This window comes from Lonchura striata, chromosome 2 (assembly GCF_050655825.1).
Source record: "Lonchura striata isolate lonStrDom1 chromosome 2, ASM5065582v1, whole genome shotgun sequence".
Lineage (NCBI taxonomy): Eukaryota > Metazoa > Chordata > Aves > Passeriformes > Estrildidae > Lonchura > Lonchura striata.
In genome coordinates this window covers 140,699,731-140,726,090 of record NC_140704.1, presented here as the reverse complement: position 1 = coordinate 140,726,090, position 26,360 = coordinate 140,699,731, and the positions used below count along the sequence as shown (strand labels likewise).

General features: G+C 34.7%; 1 protein-coding gene across 6 annotated transcripts in view; it reads left to right on the top strand.

Annotated features, from left to right (window-relative positions):
* CSMD3 (CUB and Sushi multiple domains 3) overlaps nucleotides 1-26,360 on the top strand; it is a 578,243-nt gene that overhangs the window by 390,863 nt on the left and 161,020 nt on the right. For all 6 annotated transcript variants that reach the window (XM_085572460.1, XM_085572459.1, XM_085572458.1 and 3 more), the window contains 3 exons: nucleotides 8,786-8,977; nucleotides 17,617-17,755; nucleotides 19,088-19,275. In XM_085572460.1, coding sequence (XP_085428586.1) covers nucleotides 8,786-8,977; nucleotides 17,617-17,755; nucleotides 19,088-19,275 — 519 coding nt within the window. The remainder of the gene's footprint in view (nucleotides 1-8,785; nucleotides 8,978-17,616; nucleotides 17,756-19,087; nucleotides 19,276-26,360) is intronic.

The window sequence follows — 26,360 nt, the reverse complement described above, 5'->3', positions numbered from 1 at the left end:
AAGAAAACAGAAGCTATTCTTTGACAGTGTTCTTTAAATTTTTCAAGTGCCTATAGTATAATACATTCTTCAACAGAAAAAGAAAATTGCCTTAGCAAAGAGCAGGGTAATGACACTCAAGTGTATGGACAGAATATTACCAAATGATGAGGCAAATTCTGTATCAATGTCAAAATTATCAGTTATAGTACAACCTACCCAACCTACCCCAACCCAATTCAAGCAAACAAATCAAAAGAGTTATTGTAAAAATTTAACAAAAGTAAAAAATTCAGACAGATGAAAGATTTGACCATGTCTTTAAGAATTATCAAAATATTCTTGGTGTTTTGAAACTATAAATCTATAATGCATATATACAATTTGTGAAACTAAAAGGCAAAATAACAAATTTAACCTTTAACATAGGAGCAATCTCCCCCTCTCTTCAGATTTCAGTTAAAAGACAAGGCAAATGAGAAATGTTTTTCTCTGTTGTACAACCATATCCTTAACAGTTGCAATAAAGCAGATTTCACACTATTCTGCAGACCAACAAATCAAACACACATATTTTACCTCAAATCATCTGAATAATCTTTTTTAATAGAAATGCTATTAAGAACTGAATTACCATTAGTAAGATTTTTCACTGCATGAGCAGCCCTTTTGTGTAGTCCAAAGTTCTCATAATTTCTTCTTTTTGAGATGCTATTTCAATCTCACTGTATTCATATGTACACATAAAGGAATATGTGGTCTGAAAAAATATAAAAATCTTAAAAGAACCAAGAGGTTCCAAAAACCCCAAGCCCTAAACATGCAATCTAAATGAAATTCAGATTTTCAAAACATTTCTTCCCAGCTGAGTGCACTGCCAGCATGATTAGATATTGTCACAGTATCCATTTTCTACTGAGTTTCAGAAATTATCTGAAACCATATGTCAATTTATTTATTTGGGCTTGAGTTTCATACTCACTGCCAAAGCTCTGAGCAAATACTTAAGAAATAATACCTGTTCCAAACTGGAGAGTTCATATTAATGGAAAAAATATTATTGCTTATAAACTGGAGATAAAATAGCTCTTAAGGTATCCTATAAGACATGGTAAGAGAAGTGTAGTGCTTTGGATAGTTTTAACAACTAGTATAAATTGACAATACAAAAAAAATAAGAAAGTAAAATTATATTATCTCATTAAACCAATGTCAGTTATCTCACTAAGAACTACGGTGTATCTAGTAGCACAACCCATAACCTATCCTTTCTGATAACCTATCTATAATCCTAGCTTTTCTGATAGTAAAATCAGATAAAGACCCTTAAGAAAAAGCTTCATGTCCACTGTTGCCCTCTTCCCCCATTTCCCATCCTTCCCCTGTCCCCTGAAAACAGAGACTATACCAGGTTACTGAGTAAACAAGAGGTTTAAAACAAGTTCAGTTGATGTCTGACATGGGGTCAAGCTGGTGAGGAAACTTGTTCTGACTGTGAATGTGGAGTGTGTAGCTGTGAATGAGTCTTGGCCCAAGCTTTGGTTGTGCAAGTGTGACTTCCAGAGTTAGTCCAGGATGGTTGGACAGAGACCTGCCTATACAACCAAGAAAATTGTGGTTGTGCAAGATGTTAAACTTCTTTGTTGAAGAGATGTGTTGTCCCCAATGAAATTCTCACTGTGTGATTTATACCTAATATTTTCCCATTTTAATCTTCAAAAAATAATCGACAGAGAGAATCCATTAAGTCATGCAAAACCAACAAATGGAGTCTGTGGTTAGAATTTACTTAAGAATTACACTGACCATGCTTCTAAATCTCTGTTAGGTCTACAGCAGAAAGGAAAGTTAAAAATAGATTAAAGAAATGCTACCAGCAGTGCTTCTGTTGGTAGAAGACCATGAAAACACTGTAGATAATTTATTCTTTCTTTTTCAGGAAAAGTTATATAGAAGGCTGGATTTGAGAGAGCAAATACCAGGTTTAGCTGGTTCTCAAACAGCATTAGGGATTCAAAGAGACTGCAGTGTCCATGTGGGTAAAGGTATTATGTGGGTTCTGAGACAGCTTGAATTTTGAAGGTGCAGTCAGGCTTGGTTCAGGCTGATGTGCGTTTGAAAGACCAGCAATACTAGAAAGCCTTTAATTAAGATGATAAGAGTTTGGGAGAATAGGTTGGTTTAAATAAGTTTATTATAATATTTTGGACATAATTTGTATTATGAGGAGCTTGAAATTTGGAAGGCTTGAAGATGCTGACATAACTGTGGGCTCTGGGGAAAGAAAAAAATAGAGAAAAAAGGAAAAAAAAAAGAAAAAATAATTTTTTCCCTTAATTCTCCAGGTTTGAGATCCAGACACTTTAATATTTGACTTGGCATTAGGACATCAAATTTACAAATCACTGTAAACACCAAGAAATCTTTATTATATTGTTTCCAGCATCAATGTAACCTTGATCAATCAGTATAACCTCTTATAACCTTGTCCCACTTTTAATGCTATGTTTCAAGGTATCTTTCCTGCATGAAAATAGAGCTGTCCTTTCAGAAAATTTCAGTCACCTGTTAAATTGCCTGGGCTTGTGAACTATCAGAAACTTTTTGACCCTGGTAATAACTTAGATTTTTGTATCAAAAATAATCAATTTGGAGCATTTAATTACCTGATTTATGCATTAAATATATATTTTTGCCTTAGTATCTAAAAGATGTATTAATTTTTTTTTATACCCCATATAAAGAACACTTGTAGATAGATCTGTGCTGACATCTTTTCTGGGTATGATTGAATGCTGGTTTAATGGCTTCTGTGGCTCTGTAGGAACACAGTATTGTACAGCTCATAAAGAGATGATTTAGCATCATCTCCCTTTTCTCCACTGCTCAAAACTTGAATCTGTTTATATGAATGCTCTGAGGAAAAAATCAAACAAGTTTGGGGGAAACGGAAATGAATTTTTAGCATGACTTGTCTGCCAAGATTCTTAACAAGATTCTGCACTACTTCATTCAAGTCACCTAGCAGGAACTGTGTAAGCTAAACAACTTTCCAGGATAAATACTTCTGCCTGTGCAATGGCACTTGTTTTCTGGAGGATTGGTGATCGCCAAAGATCAAAGTCTAAATTAGAGAATATGGTTATATGGCTATCTGAGATATTAAGTCTCACTTGTGGGTCCTTCAGTTCTTTCTGTGTTAGCACATCACACAGAACTAAGAGGAGCTGGTTCATGGATTGAAACAGCTGGTACTGAACCACTGCTGGCAACAGTGTTCAGAGATATTCTTAGTTCAGAGTCGTTCTAGCATAGTTCAGTAGTGTATCTTCAAATTTAGCTTCATCCAAATGAAAACAACTCATCTGCTCCAAAACCATGACCCATTTCAAACCAAAACACAATCTGGAGTTTTATTTTACAAAGATACTCGGCTCAGAAGTGTGTAATAATTGTGTTGAAACACTTTCTGTCACTTAGACCATGTAGAGAGACATATAAACTGTGTGTATCTAATATATTCACTAATCTCTCACCTACTGAACAATTTCAGCACGAACTGCATTCATCCCCATCCTGGAATTTTTGGTCAAGAATTGTATCTTAATTATTTATCTAGCCCAAATGGTTTAACTGATAGCATGTGGTTGCTCTAAACTAGCAATGCCAAGAGAAAAAATGAAACAGTTTTCTGCATTTCTCTCTCTTCGTTGGGGGAAAAAGCTCTCAGATGATCACTCACAGGTCTGTGCTACACAGAGTCATTCTTGCACCTGTTATGCTGCATGTATTAGGTAATAGACACATCTGAGATTTGTCCATTTCCCATAAAAAATGTATTTAATAGGAATTTAATGGTTTACATTCACAAAGCACAGCTTACTAGTTATTCAAGACAATATTTCCTAAACTCTGAGTTTCCAATTATTGAAACAGAATAAAACAAGAGGTATTCTTTCCTTATTTTATCAACTCTAATATGTCACAAAGAACTTCAGTACTTATACATGAACTTATGGGGAATTGTGATAGCCCACTCTTTATTTTGCAGAAAGCTTTCAAGATTGCATTGCAGGTAAACTATCAAAGACATCAGGAACTTTATAATTCCCAGAATTTTTGCTTACCCACAAATTTTCATAGGGAATGGTGAAGGCAATGATTGAGATATATAACATGATATTGAATATATAATAGGAAGAAAAAAATCAATTTATTGTACTGGAATATACATCTCATAAACAGTATTGACACTTAAAAAGGAAAAAAAATAGGCTGATGGTAGGTAATGAAAGGAAATATTAAAAAAATTAACAGATTAAAAAGGCAAACAGAGTTGAGAATGCAGGGCAGAATAGATTCTCTGAAATAAAAAACCTGCAAACAGCTTTTAACTGTAGTAATGATGGGCTAGAGTCAGGCACATGAAAACCACCCTTATAGCTACAGCAGATATGACAGAAAGCTGTGATTAAGAAATTCAGTTTGAATATATGGGGAATATATGTTAACTCTCCAGAAATGCATTAATTCTACAATTACAAACAGTATTGAGATATTCTTTCTCCAGTCCCAATCTTACATAACTATTTTTAAATTTTCTGCTCAAATAAAGATTTTTTATGTGTTTGAGGATTCTTATTCTGACAAATTTATTTTAAAAAAAATCCTCCTTGTCTTCGAGGTAAATATATGACAACAAGGAAGTAAAAATAGGATTTACCAACAGTTTTATTCTTAAAATAGAGATTACACATTTAATATAAATTATTAATACAGCATTTCTATCTCAATTGAAAAAAAAATCATGTGTTTCCTTCTGTTCCAGTGGATGAGCACGTTAAGTGCCTAGCTTAAGTAAAAGTTTCTCCCTTGTGATAATGATTGTAGAGGGAATCTGGGGAGCAAGCTTATTAATAAGACACCTAAATTTTGCATGGCCAAGATTAAGTTAAATTAATCCCATTCCTAATTAAGCAAGTTGATTTAGACATGTGCTTACAAAGCAAGATATGTGGTGTTCAGAAATACCATGAAGGAATAATTTATTTCTATTTTATTATCCCTGTAGCTGTGGAACTCTAGATACCTTCTCCTGGTTTATTCTCTTTAAAATTAATTAGGCATAAAAAAAAAAAATAAAATTAACGAAACAGTCATTTTTATGAATTCTGTAATGCTCAATTATTTCTACCACAAAGTATAGTGACATGCAAGAAGAACAAATAAACAAACCAACACGCATATATATACATATGTGTGTATATAAATATATATATATATATATGAAATTCTACCATAATTTTGTATATATATATGAAATTCTGAAATTCTACCATAATTTATATACATAAGCCTTTACGACCAATTAAAATTACCATCAAAGTAAAACAGTTGAAATTTAGTATCTAAATCTCTCAGTTCTAGTTGTTGAAATGCTCCATGGATGTATGTGTATGCATTGAAATGGAGGTGAAAGACACAAAACACTGGAGTTCTTTCTTTCAAGTAAAAAAACCAGATTGTTATATAGATACATATTAAAAATTTAGAGCAAAGGATATTTCAAAACCTTATATATATGTGAATTGTTCAGCATGCATACTTATTACCTATCTTCCTACTCCATCTCCAAAGGCTGGATGAAAAATTGTACTAAGTGCTCCAAGTTAGTAGCTTTATCACACTGCAGTGTGCCTTCACTAAGAGCTCATCACTGTTTTATTATCCTGATGATGATATTTAGGATAATGTCATGCAACTACATGAATTAATACATATTCATAAATTAATAAAGTGAATAAATAAGTTAAAAATGACATATCATGTAGTAGCTGTACAATGAAGGTTTATTTCTCTCTTGTTTTAAGTAGCACTTTAAAGAGCAGATAGAAGCAAAATTTTCCATGTATTTTAGGCAAATAGATGATTATATATTTATGATAAAGCAAAATATATACAGTACTTTTAATTACATGCTGTGTTCTTTCCTTTACTTGCATCCTGTACATTCAGAATAAATTTTTTATCAATCTGTTGAGAAACTCACCTGGTCTGTCAAACCAGTTCATAAGCCCTTCAGTTAGATTTCATATTTTTAATAGAGCCTTTCAAATGCTGAACAAACCCTGGGAAAAAAAAGAGAATTAGATTTCTAGAAATAATTTACTTAAAATTCTAAAACCCCAATGATGACATTGTGGGAGCAGAGAAGCTCTCTTTTGCATTTTAGTGTTATAATGCAAAAACCAGTCTTAAAACAGTGGTTTTATTTTAAAATTAGATCTGTGTGTATTTAGTCTGAATTTGCAAAGTTTAAACATATTCATGGAATAATTAAAGTTGGAAAGTATCTCTGAGGACCTCTAGTCCAATTTCCTGATCACAAAATAGTCAAGCAGATAACAACCACTCTGTAAAAAAAACTAAAATGTTTGACCACACTTGAAGTGAAACAGCGTTTTCCTTTATACAGCTGGAGTTTTGCTTCTTGCATCTTCTGATTGCTATCTTTGTGCTTTTGCTGCACACGTGCTCCCTAGAAAAGCTTTTGTCTTCTCTGTGCCTTTTCTGTAAATCTGCTTTCTTGTAAATTGTTTCTTGGGACAAATTTCCTTTTTAGAACCTCCTGAAGTTTCTCTCCGGCTTTTTCTCCAGCCTACTGAGACCTCCCTAAATAGCATCACTGCATTAGAGCATATCAACTGATCAGCCAGTCTCTAAAAAGTTGCCAAAAGCTAACTTTGTCTCATTGTCCTCATCTTTAATAAATATTGAAGTCAACAACCACTCCTGAGGGACACTGCTGCTAATCAGCTCCTGCCTAGGTTTTGGATCAGGGACACTCTGTGAACCTGGCACACCAACCTGTTTTCCATCCATTTCATACTTCACTTATCCAATCCATGCTTCATCAATTTGGCTACAAAGCCAAAAGGCCAGGAGGTGGGTTGAGCAAGCATGCAGGCATGCAAGATGACTGCAATACAAGACAAATAAGGGTAAGGTGGTAAGTTTGGCACACAGATCTCATCTTATAAAATTAATTTGCATAAATATTAATAAGTGATTAAAAAATACAAAGAGATTGTATCAGAAATTCCTGTATGACCCCTTTATTTCTTTTGTAGCCATATCAAATTCTTTTACAGAATGATGCAATCTAGTAAGAGCAATATGATCAGACAATAACAAGTTTCATGCCAACATTCTCTCTTTGGCCCTTCAAGACTGATTGCAAATACTGAGTAAGAATCAGCCCCCATGCATGTTTTAGATAAAGCAGAGCACTTTTTTTTCTTGTTCATGGCAAAATTCAGGGCAGATAATATTCAAGTGAGCAGAACACAGTGAATTTAGTAATTTCATATTTTTGTAATATTTTTTCTAAATTTAAACCCAGTAGCATATTTAAAGATACAAACAGGAGTCATGGTAGTGTCTAAAGCAGAAGTTTTAAAAAATTGTGTGACAATATAAAAAAATAATTATCTTTCATTTATTATGAAACATTTAAAAGAAATATGTATTTAATCTAAGGAGGAAAAGACTAAGGACTGAGAAGGAAAATTTTCCCCTTATTTCTGTTCATACTTGATTTTTCGTGAGTATCTATTTGTGCGGATTTTTTTTCCTATAGTCAGTATTTCCTGTGTTTAAAAACACAATAAAAATCTCAATAACTGTATAGCACTAATTATGGGTTTTTTTAGTACGTCTTGGAAAGGAAAGTCCTTGGATGTTTTTTTTTTTTTGGTAGAGAAATACATTTAGACCAAAATTTGCTCTTAAAAGACATTTTAAATACAAAACACAAAGACATTTTGGATTAATAGATTGCTGTCTGCTGGTATTACCTTCCCAGAAAGAGGGCATCTGAATTAAATCTCCGTACTGCCACTTTGTGTTTATGTTACACAGGTTGCTGAGCTCAGTGGGACTAGTTCCACAGGCAAGTCTGACATTTGGTATTTATTTGTAATACATATAGCATGTTTCAGTTCCATAATGTTAGCAGGAAATAATATTTACTTAAATAAATATTGGTCTACTTACTTTTTGCTTAAGCTTACGTATTTTTGTGCATAATGTATTTTATTATGTTGATCAAGCGGAAAATATCTTTAATTTTTTATGTTTTTTTGTAATCATTGTAATTGTATTTTATCTTAAAAATAATCCATACTTATGCATTATATATATCTGTACATTCTCTCAGACTAAATCCATGTGTATTTTTTGTAGTGATTTCTTTATTATTACTACAAAAGTCTAGTGTTGTAGATAGGTCATGTGCAAGGGTAGAGATATGAGTGATGAATGAAATTCACTTCCAAGGTCACAGCTAAATGTTACACCATAGATATATTTATGAACTATAGAATTGTGGAGAATTGAAGATGTGTGCAAGTATACCTTAACTGGAAAACCCGAAGACTTTTAATCTCCTTTTAATTTTATTCATACTAAAAATTGCTCTAAGTTAAAAGTACTAAATGTCTAGGGTAACAGGAAATCTCCTCCTTTCCTTTTTGCATACTACAGTGCTTCACAGATTTAAAAAAAAAAAAAATCCCCGAAAAACTAGAATAAAAATTAGGCACTTCTAGTAATTAAAGGAGATAGACAATTTAGTAGCATAAAGGCAGCAGATTGTTGAATGATTTCTCAACATTTTTTTAAGTTATTAGGAAATTTTTGATTTTGCAGAGCTTCCTGATTAGAAAAATGTAACAAAATAAAAAAAAAATATTTAAAAGCTGGGTTTTTTTCAAATTTTTTTTTTTTTTTTTTATTGTGCTGCTAGGTTCTGTAGCCACTGCCTGTCGTGATCCTGGTGTCCCCATGAATGGAACTAGAAATGGTGATGGAAGAGAACCTGGAGACACTGTCATTTTTCAGTGTGACCCTGGCTATGAACTTCAAGGAGATGAGAGAATAACCTGCATTCAGGTAGAAAACCGGTACTTCTGGCAGCCAAACCCACCAGTCTGTATAGGTATGCAGAAAAAAAAATAAATAATGCTCTCCTTAAACCAGAAATCTTTATGCAATGAATTACACTGTTCTAGGAACTTGTTTAAAGAAAATACATGTACTGCACATCTTAAAAATTATTGTACATCAACCTCTGATAGTCATAACCAAAACCTTTCCTCTGTAGTTGTTAGTATAATAGTACTAATTCTCTCCCTCTCAGGGACTTCCATTTATAATTTGATGATCTGTGACAGAGAAAACAAGTCAGTGTCAATGACTATTATTCTTGGTAGTTATTCTTGGACAAACATTTCAGAGAGGAGATTGACAGAGATTAAAAGTGCAAGGAGCACTGTGCAGCTTTCAAACACTCTCATTTAATAAACTTAACTTGACCACAGCTGTTATAAATAAAATCTCCATTCTATTTACATTTCTTCTCCATGCATACCATCTACTTTGTTCATGCAAACAGGTGTTTGCAAACACTACAGCACTGACTTGGTGTCTTGGCTATTCTACTAATGCGTTAAAGTATTATTTCCTTTGTTCCTAATTTCCTTACTGTGCCTTTGTGTGTCCTGTGAGTTTCTGGGCTTCAAGACAAGAACTGTCTAGACTGTTTTCTGGAAGACTGCAGTAAAGAAACATTTATCACTCATCTCTTATAATTCTTAGATGTGAAAATATGTATTTTATAGTAATGGTAACTGAACATCTGTAGATATCCAAGTGAAGAAGTAAAAGGAATTCTAGGGCTCTGGACCCTAAACTTAAAGTATTCTTCTATCATGCTGGCCTTATTTCATATTGCTGTTTTTAAAATATATATCTCAACTGAAAAATAATTACTCTATTATAAAGCAGTTTTAGCAGTTTTAATCACTATAAATATTGAGTTGATGATATTACAAAATAGATTAAATGTAGGTGTACGTACTCAACTGACATTCTGTCTGTAGCAAATATTAAATATGCATACACTTGTTTTTTTAGTTGCATGCATCCATTTATCTAATACTGGTAAGTTCCACACTTAATGCAAAACACCTACTGTACACAGAGTAGCAAGAATGCTTATTATGATGATTTATTTGTCCAAATGTCAAGCATGAAGTTATTCTCTATTGATTTCCTATAATGATACATTCTTGTGGAATATGAACTGCTAATAGACTAGAGTGTGTAAACCTTGCCTTGGAGCTAAGGGATTTCAAAACTGTGTTGTAGTTCAGTACACCCTGAAGTTCATTGATTTTTTTTCATAAATTGTAATATATTTTTCTCATAACTAGTAATATGTAAATCCAAATTGTGCAATACTTACCTCACAGATAATTTCAACATCATCATTGTTTATCAAAGTTTTAGAAAAAAAACAAACATAATTTTGGTGAAAGAATAAGAAGCAGAAATAATTCCAAAGGTGTATAGTTGTACCATGTTCTTGATCTATTTTATTAGTTCTTTACACACCAAAGTGTTTTTTCAAACCTCTTAATTATTAATGCTCACAACTAGGTAAATGTACTTTTTAATTGTTCTTACCTGTGGAAGTGCCTTGTTTTTTTAATACCCTTAGTCTTGTCTCGCAAAATTTTAACATTTTCCTTTCAAAGGTAGTAGCAATGGAAAAATAACAAAGAATTAAATAATGATTCATGTATTTGAATGAAAGATAGTAATTATAAATTCTTCTATACTAAAGGTATTCTGAGAAACTATAAATTTGAGACCATGTTTCTGCAAAAAGGCAATCCTTTCATTTATGTCTGTGCTGCACAAAATAGCTCCGTGTTTTCCATTTCAAAGATTTTCTGGATCCAATCTTGCTTAGATACCAGAATCTTATAAGTGACTGTATCTGTTCATTTTCTCAGGGACATTAAAAATTCTAGTATTCAAAAGCAGATTTTAGGATTTAAGTTAACTATACATTTAGGGGAAGTATAGACTGTCTCCCAGAGTCCCAGAGGATTCAGACTTTCTTCAGAAATTCATAAGTCTTTTTTTTTTTTTTCTTGTGGATTGATTTTGCTTGTTTCTACTGTTTTGTTTCAGACAAGGTCTTGTATTCATATTTATATCTATAAAAAAGGTTTTATTGTAAACAATTCTAGCGGTACTTTCTATTCAAAATAAAATAATTCAATGATTATTTAATATGTTGGGGTTTTTTAAACAAAAAAGGAAAGAAAAAGTAAATGAAACCATACATTCTGTTTCACTTCTTAATAAGTAATTAAAGAAACAAATAAGTGTTTCGGGTTGATATGGAAGTGAGTTTTCTTGGGAAGTTATAGTCAAACTAATTAGTGTCTAGATTTGAATATTGACACTTGGTGTGACTACTGAAGACATTTGACCGGCTTTTGAGAACACAGGGGGTTAAAAGTAGAGAACTCTTAGGGGAACACTCTCTTTTGTCGGGTCAGTGAGGAGGGCAGACCCCCTGCTCAGCCAGGGCTGGCTGCGGGAGGCGGCCGGGGCCTGCGGGGGCTGAGCCGGGCCAGCCCCTGCGGACACAAGGGTGGAGAAAACTTTAAACGAGTTTGTTCCCCTCCCTCCTAGAGGGAAAGAGAGAGATGGAGGGCTGTGCTACCTGGAAATTTGGTATCAGTGCTGACAGTAAGCTGGCAGAGGAGAAAAAGTGGGGGGAAGGTGCCCAGCTGTGGGAGTTCTGGGCAGCCGAGATTTCAGTCGTCCTGGGAGCCTGAGACTTTTAGCCCCTTATTAGACAAAGAAAGCTTTGTGAAACATTAATCCTTGATCTGAAAGAGAAGAGCGACAGCCTAAGACCTGAGAGGTTAGAAGAAAAAATCCTAGCTAGGAGGAAATTTTCTTGATTCTTGTATAGCCATAGACTAGACCAATTTCTCCGTCAGAGACTACATTTTTAGAGGCACGCGATGACTTGAGCCAGGAGAGCAGCTGCTTCAGTGAGTGACATCATGCACAAGGGTGGAGAGAACAGAGAAAAGTTGAAGAAGGTGTAGTAGTGCCCTCTGTCTTCAGGGAAAAAGATCTCTGTTCTCAAGACCCTCGGCCCCAGGGGAGAAAATGGGGAGGACTGTGGTCCCAAAATAAGAAACTGTTATTCTTTAGTACTTAGCAAAGCATCCTTAAAGGAACCCTATGAGCAGTCTCAGTCCATGCACAGTGGTGAGAGCACAGTCCATGGAAGGAGGATGTCACAATAGCAGATTTTCTCCAAGCAGTTCCATGTAAGACACAAAACCACAAGAAGTTAGAATTGTGTTTCCTAGTGGAGTCCATGGTACAAGAGAAACTCCTCTCTCCCTTAATAGACTGAAAATTGATTATCTGAGGAGTAGTAACTAGATCAAAAATCCAGAGTTTTTGTCTATGTTTTATTAGAAATTAAGTGGGGGGAGAAGAAATGTTTTAGAAATTTTCATTCTAAATTCTGTGTTTTCCTTTTATTATAGTTATAAGTTAATAAAGTTTTTTTGTTTATTTCTAAGCTCAAACCTGCTCTGCACTATTTCTAATAACATCTCACAGCACTCATTGAAGCAAAATATATGTTTCATGAGTACACTGGCATTGTGCCAGTGACAACCCATGAAAATGAATAAATAAATAAATAAAAGCCAGGAGGCTGTGCAATAAGATTTTCTTGCCTCCTAGAGAAAATAAATAGATTGTAAATTAAAACCTCCCCAACCTATACTTCCATATATAGAAATAATAAATGCTGAGATCATCACAGAGATAGTAAGGCTCAGTGCTTGCTTGCCACTGTGTCTACACAGAGGTTTATAAAGACAGGCTCACGTAACCTACATCTAGTTTTTACTGCATAACACATAAAAATATATTTTTCATAATGTTTTGACATTTGCCTTTCTTTCTAGATGAGTTGTTATATTTGTTCAGTCTTACCTCTTATGTCTAATACTGTAAAGGGTGTTCTTTAAACTTTGTTTTCAGAGCTGGTCTGTCCTCAGTTAAAAATAAGGTTATGGCAATAATACCTTTCTACACATTAAATTCAAAAAATTATGGATTCTGAAACACATAAGAATTTAATTAAAATACTCAGAGACAGAAAGTCTATGACTAAGTTTAGAGAAGATAGTAAACTGGAAAAGGAAACATAATCTAATAATATTTTCCACTATGTTATGTTAACATGCTCAACTTACTATCTTATGAACTGAAAATTAAAATAATCTGAAACCACTCTAGCTGAAGAAAATTCTGTCTGGGAGATATTTTGCAAAGTTGAAGAATATGGTTTGTTTGTTTTTTGGTTTTTTTTGTTGTTTGTTTGGTTGGTTGGTTTTTTGTTTGTTTTGGTTTTTTGGGGTTTTTTTGCTGTTAAAGGCATGACTTGAAATAAAATATATTGTGGCTGTCTGTCTAGCTTAGTATGCTTTCCATTTATTCCCTCTTTGATTGTTAACAGACCTTGGAAAGAATTAAATGGAAACACTGTAAACAGAAAAGGTAACTGCTGATGTGTGTAAAGAAAGAATAGATATAAGAAACAAGTGAAAGAAGTTACTAATATGAAAATATTCTATCAATGAACTAACAGGGAACTAAATCAAGACCTCAGGAAAGTATCATGAATGCAGACATTGGCAGAATTTAGTCTGGAACAAGGACATAGCATTTTACTTCCTTGTATCATCATATGCCAGTTCAGAGTACTTAAAAAATATCATCAGACTCATAGAGTTTAGTGGTCATTTCAATGAAGTCTGGTTACAGTGAATAACCTAAATATCCTCTTTGGTATTCTTCACATTTTCATTCCCAGGATATGCAGAGAGTGTAATCTAAACCATTAAAGTACATAAAAAAGAGGAATGTACAGGGTTATATTGAAGAACATTAGTTTCAGCTGATGATCAGCCTTTACATTCCATACAACCTCACAGTTCCTTTTTTACAGGAACTTTTACTTCAGCAAAGTTACAGAAAGTTACACTGAGCTATTTTACAATTAATAGATGTGTATTGTTTTGTAATTATTAAATTTTACTCATTTTGAAATTGTGACAAAGGAACATTCAATAGCATATGCTTTTAATTAGAAACAATACAAATTTTAATTTTTTAAGACAGAAAAATTGCAATTATTATCCTTATTGTAAAACTAAGTAAATGTTTCACACAAAATTTCTCCCATCTGTTCCCTTGTAGTTAAAAGGACTTTCTCTATCAACTGAAAATACCTGATAAAATGTTATTGTGATATAAATTGTATTTGGCACTTTTCGAAAAAAGCAAAACAAATTATGCTAGGTCTGGAATATCTATTTTATGAACTTGCTAGTATTATTAATTTGTGATATTATTGTGTTATTAAAGCTATCTTAATGTCTGCCATTTTCACTTCTTTTTTTACACAAAATGATGATATTATGATTCATCACCAATTTTAATACCAAAATGTAAATAAAGATTGTAATTTTTGGTGTTTTGTTTTGTTTTGAGTTAATTTTGCTATTCATTACTCCCTTTTAATATAAATAGATATGTGAAATGTAGAAAGTCTATAATCATATATACTGTGACTGTGGAGATGTTAATGTAAGTACAAGTATTCTACTTGCTTTACTTGAATTCATAAATGACCTGTGGTTTAATTCATAGAATCAGAGATTCACAGAGTGGTTCGGGTTGGACCACCTAATTCTCACCCTCCTGCTGTGTCAGGGACACTTTCTATTAGACCAAATATCTCAAAGCCCCATCCAGCCTGACCTTGAACACAGTTCCAGGGATAGCCATCCAAAACTTCCATGGACAACCTGCTCCAAGTCTCACCCCCCTTCCAGTAAAGAATTTCCTCCTAAAACCTGATCTAAATGTACTTTTAAGTTTAAAACTTTCAGCACTTGTCCTGCTGCTGAATGACCTTGTGAAAAATTCCCCTCCAGCTCTCTTGTAGGCCCTCTTTAGGCACTGAAAAGCACCATAAGTTCTCCTGGAGCCTTGTCTTCTTCAGGCAGAGCAATCCCGACACTCTCAGATTGTTTTCATAGGAGAGGTGTTCTATCTCCCTAATCATCCCTCCTTTGGACTCTCTCCAAAGGGTTGATGTCTTTCTTGTGTTGGAGACCCCAGAGCTGGAAGCAGTATTTCTCATGATATTTGGAAATATTCTGTATATTTCCCAGTAGGTTTAATTATACATCTACATATCATCTTTATCTGTACAAATCCTCTTGAGTACAATCACACAGCACATACAGAACAACCAGAGGATCAGGTCCAGACAACACTGGTTTATTAAAAGCAGGTTCTGCATGAGCAACCAGATTTCTTTGTATGACAATGACAACTGCTCGGGTGGGGGGGGGTTAACTTGGTAAAGTGTTTGACACTATTTCCCACATCATTCTCATGGAGAAACTGCCTGTTCATAGGTTGGACAGGTAAATTCTTCACTCAGTAGCTACTGACTGGATGGCTGGGCCCAGAGAGTCAGGGTGAATGGAGCTACATCCAGTTGGTGGCCAGTCACCTGTGATGTTCCCCAGGGTTCAGTACTGGGGCCAGTCCTTTTTAATATCTTTATTGATGATCTGGATGAGGCAATTGAGTGAAGTCTAGTGAAGTCTCAGTTTTCAGGTGTCATTAAGTTGTGCTAGAGTGTTGACCTGCTGGAGGGTAGGAAGGCTCTGCAGCAGGATTTGGAGAGTCTGGATCAATGGGCCAAGACCACTGCTACAAGGTTCAATGAGGTGAAGTGATGAGTCCTGTGCTACACCATATAGCACTCCAGGTTTGGGGAATGAGTGGCTGGGAAGCTGCCCAGTGGGAAAGGACCTGGGGGCATTGGTCAACAGGTGGCCAAACATGAGCCAATGTGTGCCCAGAGACCAAAGAGTCCAATATACCAATGGTATCCTGGCTTGTATCAGCAAGGTATGGCCAGTATGACCAGGGCAGTGATCATCCCCCTGTACTCGGCATTGGTGACATTGAGGTGTTGTCATAGCTCTCTCTACAGAAAGCAGCAGGCATAACTTTCCCAGGCATTGTCCTGAGGAAGACTGTGAGAAGATCAGAGAAAAGAATGAAAAACAGTTCTTATCTTCACTTGTACCTGTTGTTGTGCACCTGTGGGATATGTCATGGAGATTTGTTTACTAAAGGGTGATTTCTTAATTAGTTACTAGTAATAGTGTTTTAGATTCAATTAACTGATCTGGTCTGTCTATATCAGATTGTCTAGAAGAGCAATGAGTTTTTTTTTTTAATAAGTATTGTGTAGTATAGTAATATAATAAAACAATTTATCAACCCTCTATAATCATAAAGTCAGTGCTAATTATTACCCAACAGAAACTCAAACTGCAATATTGAGATAATAGAGTGAGTCTGGAAAAGGGCAACAAAGCTGGTGAAGGGTCCAGATCAGACATTTTGAAGATCACCTGAGGAAGCTGATGTTGTATAGCCTAGAGGAAAGGAGGCTCAGGGAAGACATTATTGCTTTCTACAAGCACTTGAATGAAGTTGTATTGAGGGTGATGTTCATTTCTTCACCCAAGTAACAAATGACAGCATGAGAGGAAATGGCCTCAATTTCCACCATGGGAGGTTTAGATGGGGGATAAGGACAGATTTCTTCACCACCAGTAGGGTTACCAAGCATTGGTACAGGCTGACCAGGGAAGTGGCTTAGTCCCTGACCCTGGAGTTATTTAAAACACATGTAGATGTGGCACTTAGGGATATGGTTTGGTGGTGGACTTGGCAGTGTTAGGTTTATGGTTGCACTCAATGATCTATATGATTTTATAACAGATTTAAATAACCTTAGATCTCAGAGAATCTCTGTTAGAGAAGACCTGAGTAATCAATTACCTCCCTAGGCCCAGATCATCACTTAGCAGAATTAAAACTTTCAAAATGATAAATCTTTATAAATCTTATCTGGAATCTATTATAACATTATAAGTTCTTTAAAAAAGATCTTTAGAAAACCTGATTATTCTCTTGTTGCTGCATGAAGTCTCGCATAAGGAATGCTGAATAACAAAATTTAATTATATCTTCCTTCTTTACTCTTTATTTTTTCTGGACTGAAACCCCACAAAATTTGGGAACCTCAAAATCACATAGAAAAATGTGGTTGTTTTATTCTGATTGTGCTTAAATCTATTTTATTTATCTCTGAGTTTGAAAAGTACAATTACTTGAATATTTTTAAAAAATTAATTTATATTGTATCCATCTTGATCTGAACTACAAATCACTGTTATCTGGTGAAAAGGCAGATAATTGCATTATCAAAGTATCATGTTTCATAGCCTAATGAGGTTCTTTTAGAATGCCTTTAACAAGAATTAGAGAAAGGAAAGCTTATCCAGTCAAGTCTTTTTATGTGTGTAGCCAGAGTGTTTTTCAAGTTCACAGTGTATTCAGAAAAGCCTTGAAATTATGCTATGCAACCAAAAGGACAGATTTCAAAACCAAGGGTTTCACATAATAGTGTTAGTATTTGTCTAAGGCAAACTGTGAATATATTTTTTGTTTGTTTCTATTAAAGCTTTGTAAATACCTCCCTTGTTTAGCTTTTGGAGGACACTAAATGTCAATGAACAGGCTGCTGCTACTTGCTTCTTTGTCTCTTACCTTCTTCTCTCAAATTCAATCTATTTTTATTCACAGCTCCCTGTGGAGGAAACCTGACTGGCTCATCAGGTTTTATACTTTCACCAAACTTCCCTCATCCTTACCCCCACAGCAGAGATTGTGACTGGACCATCAGTGTTAATAGTGATTATGTTATATCATTAGCATTTATCAGGTAAGCTACTACTTAAAATTTTTAAAGTCATGTTTATAACTTTATTATTTGCTTTATTATTATAATTTTATTATTATTCAGATCTCTGTAGGGTAATATATGTGTACTTAATATCACTATCAAAGGGATTAGTAATCATTGTCTTTGTTAAAAGTTACAATAAATATGTCAAAGTCACCACTACACATACAGGTGGAGCTTGGAAACTCATTGCTGTTTCCTTTAAAGCATTCTGTTTACAGTAGCTAATGTTGAGGTAGATGATGTTCAATTTAACCAAGATTCAGTTCCTGAGAAGGTAGCATGGAATAACTCACTGAAATGTCTGCAGACTAGGATGGTCTTTAATGATGAGAACTATTGATTCATTGATTTGTATGTGGCACTGGGCATTTAGGCAAAATTTTAAAAGTATAAATTTCAAAAGTAGTATCTGATCACTATGGAAGACTAAATTGAGCTTAATAGAATTCACAAAAGAACTTTTGCTGTCTGCACTGTATGTAACACATGATGCAAATTAATATAAATTCGTATATGATTATTATTATTAGTAGTATATTATTATTATTAAATTAGTATATTATTATTAGTAGTAATTACAATTAGTATACTAATTATAATTATAATTAGTAAAAATTATGCATTCCAACAAGGAAATATGTCACAAGCAAGGTAAAAATGGTACTTCTGGTGTCCCATCAAATTTAAGTTCTCCTTATGCTGGGTGTTCTATAACAGTGTCTATATTGTTCTGACCAGTGCTAATGTGATGACTTCTATAGAGAGGTAGGCTATAAGTTGTCTGTTCTTGGTGCTTAGTAACAAGTTACTTAACAAACTATAATGTAGTTCAGAAGAAAATGGGAGGTTTCAATACTTCATCTTTTTATTCAAACTGATCATAAACAAAATGCTTCTTGCTCTAAAATATATGGGAAGATCGTCCTCTGGCTATCTGAGTGTTTAGTCTGGTTGGAAGCTGAGTGAATTATATCACAAAACATTTCTGCCAAGGATTCCAATTGACCTAGGTTGTTTATTTTCCTAAATCTTTAGAATTATGTTATTATTATTTTCTCTATTTAAAAAGCTTTTCTTTTTTCTCTGGCTAGCAGGAATTTATTGTTTCTAAGGTGTGAACCAAAAGATATAGTATTTCTATGTTTTCTAATAAAACACCTACAAATAACTTTTTTTTTTTTTCTGACAGTGGAGGGAATTTTTCCCTTTTATTAAAACAGTGATAATAAATTTCGAATTTGAGCTAATAAGAGTGAAAATGTTAGACAAAGCATATTCCATCTGACTTTTCTCTTTTTTATTTTCTAGCTTCAGTATAGAACCAAATTATGATTTTCTTTATATCTATGATGGGCCAGACAGTAATAGCCCACTGATTGGGAGCTTTCAAGATAGCAAACTGCCAGAGAGGATAGAGAGCAGTTCAAACACCATGCATCTGGCTTTTCGGAGTGATGGATCTGTTAGTTTTACTGGATTCCACCTGGAATACAAAGGTAAATAAAATTATTTTTCTTTATATTTACAAAGATCAATGCATGAGTGCAAATTTTGGTTTAATTTCTCATAATTTTCTGCCTGGTAATGTTTTTGTTTTGCCTGAGAATATGATAATGGGAATTCTCTATTCGTACAAGTACAATGTTATAAGATTACTAACCTAAAATAAAGTTTCTAGTATGACTTCATTTACCTGTAATGTTGAATATATGATTCCTTTCAGTGTTAGAAGCAGGCTTACAAGAAGGCTGAGCAGGCACTTTCATGAGGGCATGTAGTGATAGGAAAGAGGGAATGGCTTTAAGCTGAAGGAGGGCAGATTTAGATTCAATATTAAGAAAAAATTCTTAATATTGTGAGAGTCGTGAGGCACTGGAACAAGATGCCCAAAGAGACTGTGGACTCCCTATCCCTGGAGGTTTTAAAAACCAGGATGTATGCTACTCTGAGCAACCTGGTCTAGTGGAAGCTCTGGGCAACGTGGTCTTCTTTGCTCATGGCAGGAGCATTTGGAGCTAGATGATCTTTAAAACCCTTAGTTTTATGAGTGTCATTCTATGAAAAAACAGGAGACAGCAGTTTACAGGTTTCAAAAATAATGTTGCAGTGGCATGACTTAACAGCATTTAATTTAGGTGCATTTAAGGTCCTGTTAGATGAAATGACATGCTAGAATCTAGGAGTCCAATATTGAAAATAAAACACTATTTTGGCTAGACCTTTATATGATAGACCACAGTAGAGCTGTCCATCAGTCTCAGATGTGCCTGAGGTCATAGCACAGTAAACAAGAAAATGTAGACTTGCAAAATATATAATCAGTAGGAGTTTTCATAACTGCCTCTGCATGGCTTGAGAAAGAGAAACATTTGCTATTAAATGAATATTAAAATATTCTGTAAAGACAACCAGAAAGAAAATAGGGGTGATATAGACCTCCTTGGTCTTATTTTCTTCTCCACTTATTTTGAAAGCACTTAAGTAAGTGTAAAAGTATAGAAGGGAAAGAATAATGTATTTATTATTTTGTAAAGCCCATGAGGCCTCCCTATACTTTCTTACAGTCATTGGATCCTATAAATGTCAAGAAAGCTGTCTCCACAGTATAAGCTAGTCTTGAAAAGTTGAAAGTAGGTCTCAACCATGTTGATGGTAAGCCCAGATGTATGGAGGGTTCCAGTTCACTTACGTATATTTCTTCAACTAAATTGAAAAAGAATAAATGCAGAATGGAAGTGATACAGGGAGTGATTCAATATCACAGAACTTCTGAAAAACAAGAAAATAAATTGTTTCTAAAGAGGGCAATCTTTTTCTTCTGTGCTGTTGAATGAAGCCTTGTGTCATGGAATCAAAGTGTTTCTCCTTTCCACCAATCCAAGTATGAAGGGTATTTGTGGATGTGACAGCCTGGTCAGAGGGCAAGAAAACTAGATAAGTTTTCCCAGAATTGTCTTGTGAGACTTTAGGGAGTTGAAGATAAACAATGATAGCTTGTTATTATAAACAATCTGCAGGTGTTGTTTTCCTACTCTCTGTTTTCCTGTTTTTCTCAAAGATTTTTTATAAGAAAGGTGTTTTGTTAATTAGCCAACCAGGTGAAATGTATTGATTAATTGACCAATGTTGTCTGTCTGTATCAGAACAGTGTATAAAGGAGAGAATTTTGAAGTAAAGTGACATGCTATGCAAACCAGCCTTCTAGTGAGTCTGTTGTAATTTCTTACTCAACAGCAACAGATATTTATTAGGGACACAGTCTCTTCTCATGCTGCTTTGCTGGAAGGGAGTCTGCAGAAGCAGAAGATGGGAGGGAGCACAGCCACAACAGCTGACCCCATCTTTTTAACATGATATTCTGGCCTGGGGGAGCCTACTTAGGTGCTGGCTGGGCATCAATCAGTTGGTTATGAGCAATTATTTTTCATTTACATAATTTGTTTTTCTGGGGTTTTATGTCCATCTCTTTGTTTAAATTTTCCTACCATTACAATTTATTATTGTTTCTATTATTGTTATCATTATTATTGCATTTTATTGAAACTATTGAACCATTCTTTTTTCAGTCTACAAATTATCTCAATTTAGCCTTTCCAGTTATCTCCCCATACTACTGCGGATCCCACTGAATGAGCAGTTGCATACCCCTTAGTTGCTGACTGGGGCTAAAACTCAACAGTCTTTTTTGGCAAGATGACTGCAGGTCTGACCAGTGTGTTTAAAACAAATCTGTTTTAATTATCCATTATGTTAATTCAATAGTCACTGGTCACAATGTTGATTTGTTTGGAGTCAGAGTTGTCGTGCTTGTTCTGAGAACTGGGTTATGTAACAACTTAAATTCTCTATGTGTTCTTTTGTTACCTCTGGGGACTGGATTAAGGATATAATTTTGATGGACTGTGTAACTGGCTCAAGATACGATAAAATAATTCCTGTTTGTGAGACTAATATTGTATTTTTACTCAGTATGGTTGTTATATATGTACTTTTAGGGAATCACCTCTTGAAAACTATTAACAATCTCAGCCTTTATATTTTCTTATCAGAGACCCAATCCATAGGGCAGATGAGGGGGAATACTTGCCCAACTCCTTCACCTTTTCTTTCACTTTCACCTTTTCATTCTCTTCCAGGCTAATTTCAATAGCTCTTGAGAATTTTGAATATCCTTGAGATGTTAAAACCAACATATTCATATTGCTATGTTTCCTGCATGCGTTTGCTTGAAGTGAAACAATTATTTAGGAATACTGCCCAGAGACCTGCCCTGAATCTGGATCATTTCAAGTTGCAGAGTGCATGGGAATAGATGGGCAAGTACCAAGGAGTACCTCCAATATTTTGGACAAGTGGGCACCTCCAATATTTTGGTAGTTCATCCCTGAATAAGTGTAAAATGCTAAAAAACTACTAAAATATTTGAGGAAAGTTATGGATGTGACAGACTTGTGAGAGAGAGAAAGCCAGATAAACTTTCCCAGGAATTGTTCTGGAGAGTTTTGAGAAGGCTGAGAGAAAGAATTAAAACAATCTTTCAGCTGATGTTTTGAACAGTTGTTTTCTCCTAAGGTATTTACCAAAGTGTGTCTTCTTAATTAGCCAGTGGTGTAACGGGGTGTTGATTAAATGACCAGTCAAGTCCACCTGTATCAGAACAACATATAAAAGAGTGGGTTTCTAATAAGCTCAGATTAGCCTTCTAAAACCTAGAGTCTATGTGTTGCCTCTTTCCTGTCCCTGACTCAATGGTGGCGGAAAGTATCTTGTCACACTAGCAATTCCAGAGAAACACAAGTCATTGCAATGTGCTGGGACCTGGCCAAGGCCTACCAAGCCCTATTCAACATAAGTCACTATTCTCTAGTGGGAGAGGTCTCTGGATCTGACAACAAAACAACAGAAGTTCTGGCTACTCCAGCTGCCATGACAGGCCTTGCAACTGAACCAGAGGAACAACCCGTGCTGGTATCAGTCACCCCTACACACAAACGGAAATATTGGATGCAAACATCATCTTGTTTGGTAAAGAAAGAAACTCCTACTAAGATGGAAAAGGAGGAGGAAATGTTTGAAGAGGACTACTCTGAAGGGCCATTGCAAAAGGAGGAGGAAGAGGAAGAACTCATTAAAAAGTTGGTGGCCATACAATCATCTCGGCTGCACCAATAAAATACCATACAATTGGCTACACCAGTGCTTCGTTAGCAGGGTCAGTAATCTGGAATTAGAGGGAGAAGCCCAGCACCTTTCTAGAATCCCTTTTCTAGGGAAGGCAGCATTGACAAACTGATTGAAAATGGAGCACAAACTCTCAGCCTCTGAAGGTGATGTCTTCCAGGCATGAGGAAAAAGTATCCCTTCTAAGATGACATTGAGGCAAATGGACCTCCATGAGGAGAGATATCCAGTAACTGAAGGAATTAGTTATGCTGCAGATGATGTATGATGACCTTGATACAGAGCAGTATCAAAGATCTAGAAGTCCAGTGAAAATGATCCACATGCTGTAAGTTTTTACAGAGCACATCAAATGTCACTTCATTGGCAGTAAAGACCTGAGTAGACAGGGAGGGACAATCAGTGGATAAACTGGACATGGAGAGAACACAAGAAGGTGAGAGAGAATATCAACCTCAATCCTAAAGACATGGGAATGTGAGTTGCAAGGAAAAATATCACAAAAGTGTGTTTTTCTAGTAAAAGGGCCACTCCAGTTTCTAACAGGATGGGGGAAATAATAAAAGGGAGAAAACTAATGGGTTGAGATAAAGGCAGTTTAATACAGAAAGCAAGAGCCATGCACACATGGCAGAGCAAAATAAGGAATTCATTCCCATGGGCAGTTCAGCCATCTCTACTAAAGCAGAGCTCCATCACACATAATGATGACTAGGGAAGACAAATACATAACTTAAATATCCCTCCCTTCCTTCTTCTTCCCCAAAATTTATATCCTAGGCATGGCATCATATGATATGGATGCCATAGCATATGGTAAGATCCAACTTTGGTCATTTGGCATCAGCTGTCCCAGCTGGGTTTGTTCCAACTACCTAAGGAGAGAGAGTTGCAAGGGCATGTTGAAAAGGCTGAACCAAAGTCTTCTCAGGTGCTCATAGCGATAAGCTGAGAGCTGATGGACTGATAAATTGACATAACAGAAATTTCAATTACATATCATGAAAAAATTAATCACTCTGATAGTCAAACACTGGAACTGCTTGGCTTTCGATGATGGCATTGGAATCCTTCAAAATCATAACTGGACTGTACAAAGACCTAAGTAACCTAGCCAAATTGGCCCTGATTTGCATGGGAGTTGTACTACATCTCTTTCAACCTAAATTTTTCTGATTTGATCAACATAAATTTTTCATACAAATTGTAAATGATGCAGTTGTGTCCTATATATACACTAATCCTATTTTAAGTGACAGTGTAGTCAAATTATACTTCATTGGTGGACCCTATTTTTCAGATCCAAATCTCAGACTAACCCGTGTCCGAGGTCTGATCTGTAACCACGGGGCTGAGTTTTATTCCCATTCTCTCTCCCTCATTTCTATGTAATGGAGGAAAAGCTTATTAGTTTTATTAAGTATTCTGGAGAATAATTATTAAATGCTTGCTGTAGTTTGGTTTGTCTGTAATATTATCTCCAAGAAGTTTATTATGGCTTTATTCTCTTTGAAACTTAGGGATGTAGTGGTAAGTCATCACGTTCTGGACAAAACACTTGCTTCTCTTGACTTTCAATACCGTTTTCCACACACTGAGATGCTAGTTTTGAGGAGGATATTGGCATCATTACACTATGTTATTCAACAGAGAATTCCTTGTTACATTTGAGATTGAAACAGCATGTGTCACTGTTTTCAGCCTATATTTCAGAACCTTACTTGATCCAGTGGTGTGTCAATGTTATCAGAGAAGTTAATGCTGGTTTCTTTGAAGCTTGTTGCAAAATTTTATTATGTACAGAAAGAACTGGCACCTGGTATGAACAGCCAAGAGTATAATGTTGCTATAAGCCAAATCTGAACTGCCTAATGAAAAAAATTATTTCCTGCCTTCTTATTACAGAAAATAATTTTTAAATGCTCTGACTGAAAAAAATCTTTGTACTAATACAGCATTTTCTCCGATGTTCTGCTAAATCTGTCACTGTCCTTATGTGTTTTTAACTTAATGATACTAATATCCTTAGGAACAAAAGGCAAAGGGCTACAGGGGTAATCAATGTCTTGTGTTCCTCAGTTGGAACAACATGACATTAGTGGTGAAGAACTTTCCCTCCTGTCCCCTGGGAGCGCTTATAAATTTGCTGAAATAGTTTTCTTACTTGGTCTTTTTTTCGCTGGTTCTCAGCTCAATCTGAAGAATTCTTTTGCCTCATTTGATTTGTTCTTTATATATTGTAGCATATTCTACTAATTTTTTCTACAAGTTCACTTGGAAGCTCCTTCAGATTTGCAGAAGTAGTTTTAAGGTGCCTAGTATTTCAGGCTTTATTTTTCAGAACTGGTATTAAGAAACTGTATTTCTATAGTGACATTGTTACTGTTTAGTCAGCAATTTCAGGAGCATGTCACAACTATAATTTTGGGGAAAAGAAAATTACACGGCTGTATTTTTTCCCTAGACATAATTTGTGCTGTGACACATCATTCTTTTTTCAATTTTTGATTTATGCACCAGACATAATAGGTTACTTTATTTTTTCCTCTATTTTTTTTTCATCTAGTACTAATATCTGTTTTATCTGTGTACCTTCTAGAGTACCTTTGAAATATTTTGAGTTATTTTTGTCATAAACTCAAGAATGATGATCTCACAATAGCAATTATGAATCAATACATTTCTATTAATATTGGTTCAATAAGAGGAAAAATGCTATTGTATTGATTTATAAAATATTAGTTATAATCTTAAATTAATTTATATTTTTCCCTTAAGTTTGATAATGTATAGTTGAAAGAGTTTGAAATTTGCCCTAAGACCTGCCAGAATTCTCAAATGCATGTGTGGATGGCTTACTCAATAATTATTAATATCTGTGTGATATCTTATAGACTTTCTAGTAAATTGCATCTTTTGACTTTAATTGTCCATCCAAATTTTCGAATGAGAGTTAAATAAGTTTTAGAGTACACATTAGTACTACCTATATGAATCAAAGTGAATACCTAATACATGTTCTTAATGATTAAAGATGTAGTGTAATTATTATTTGTTACTGTGTTGTTTTTCATATCAGAACCATGCTCTGTAGGTTATATATGCAAATCATAATAAATTCTTAAACAAGTTAGGTGATCTTGACATTCTTTTGAAAGATGTGAAATTGAAAATTCAAAGGAATCTTTCTCTGTTTCATTCTTCAAATGTAACCACTATGTAATTATTTATCTCCTCTCAGAAATACTACCACATAAAAGTGGCCTTAAGGGATGAACTTAGTTCATTAGCTTGGCTCAAGTAGTGACTAGTAGTTTATGTGTGGCCAAACTACATAAAAGTCAAATAAATAATAATTGCTCCTGCTTATCTATAATTTTTCAGGAATTTCAGTTTAGGT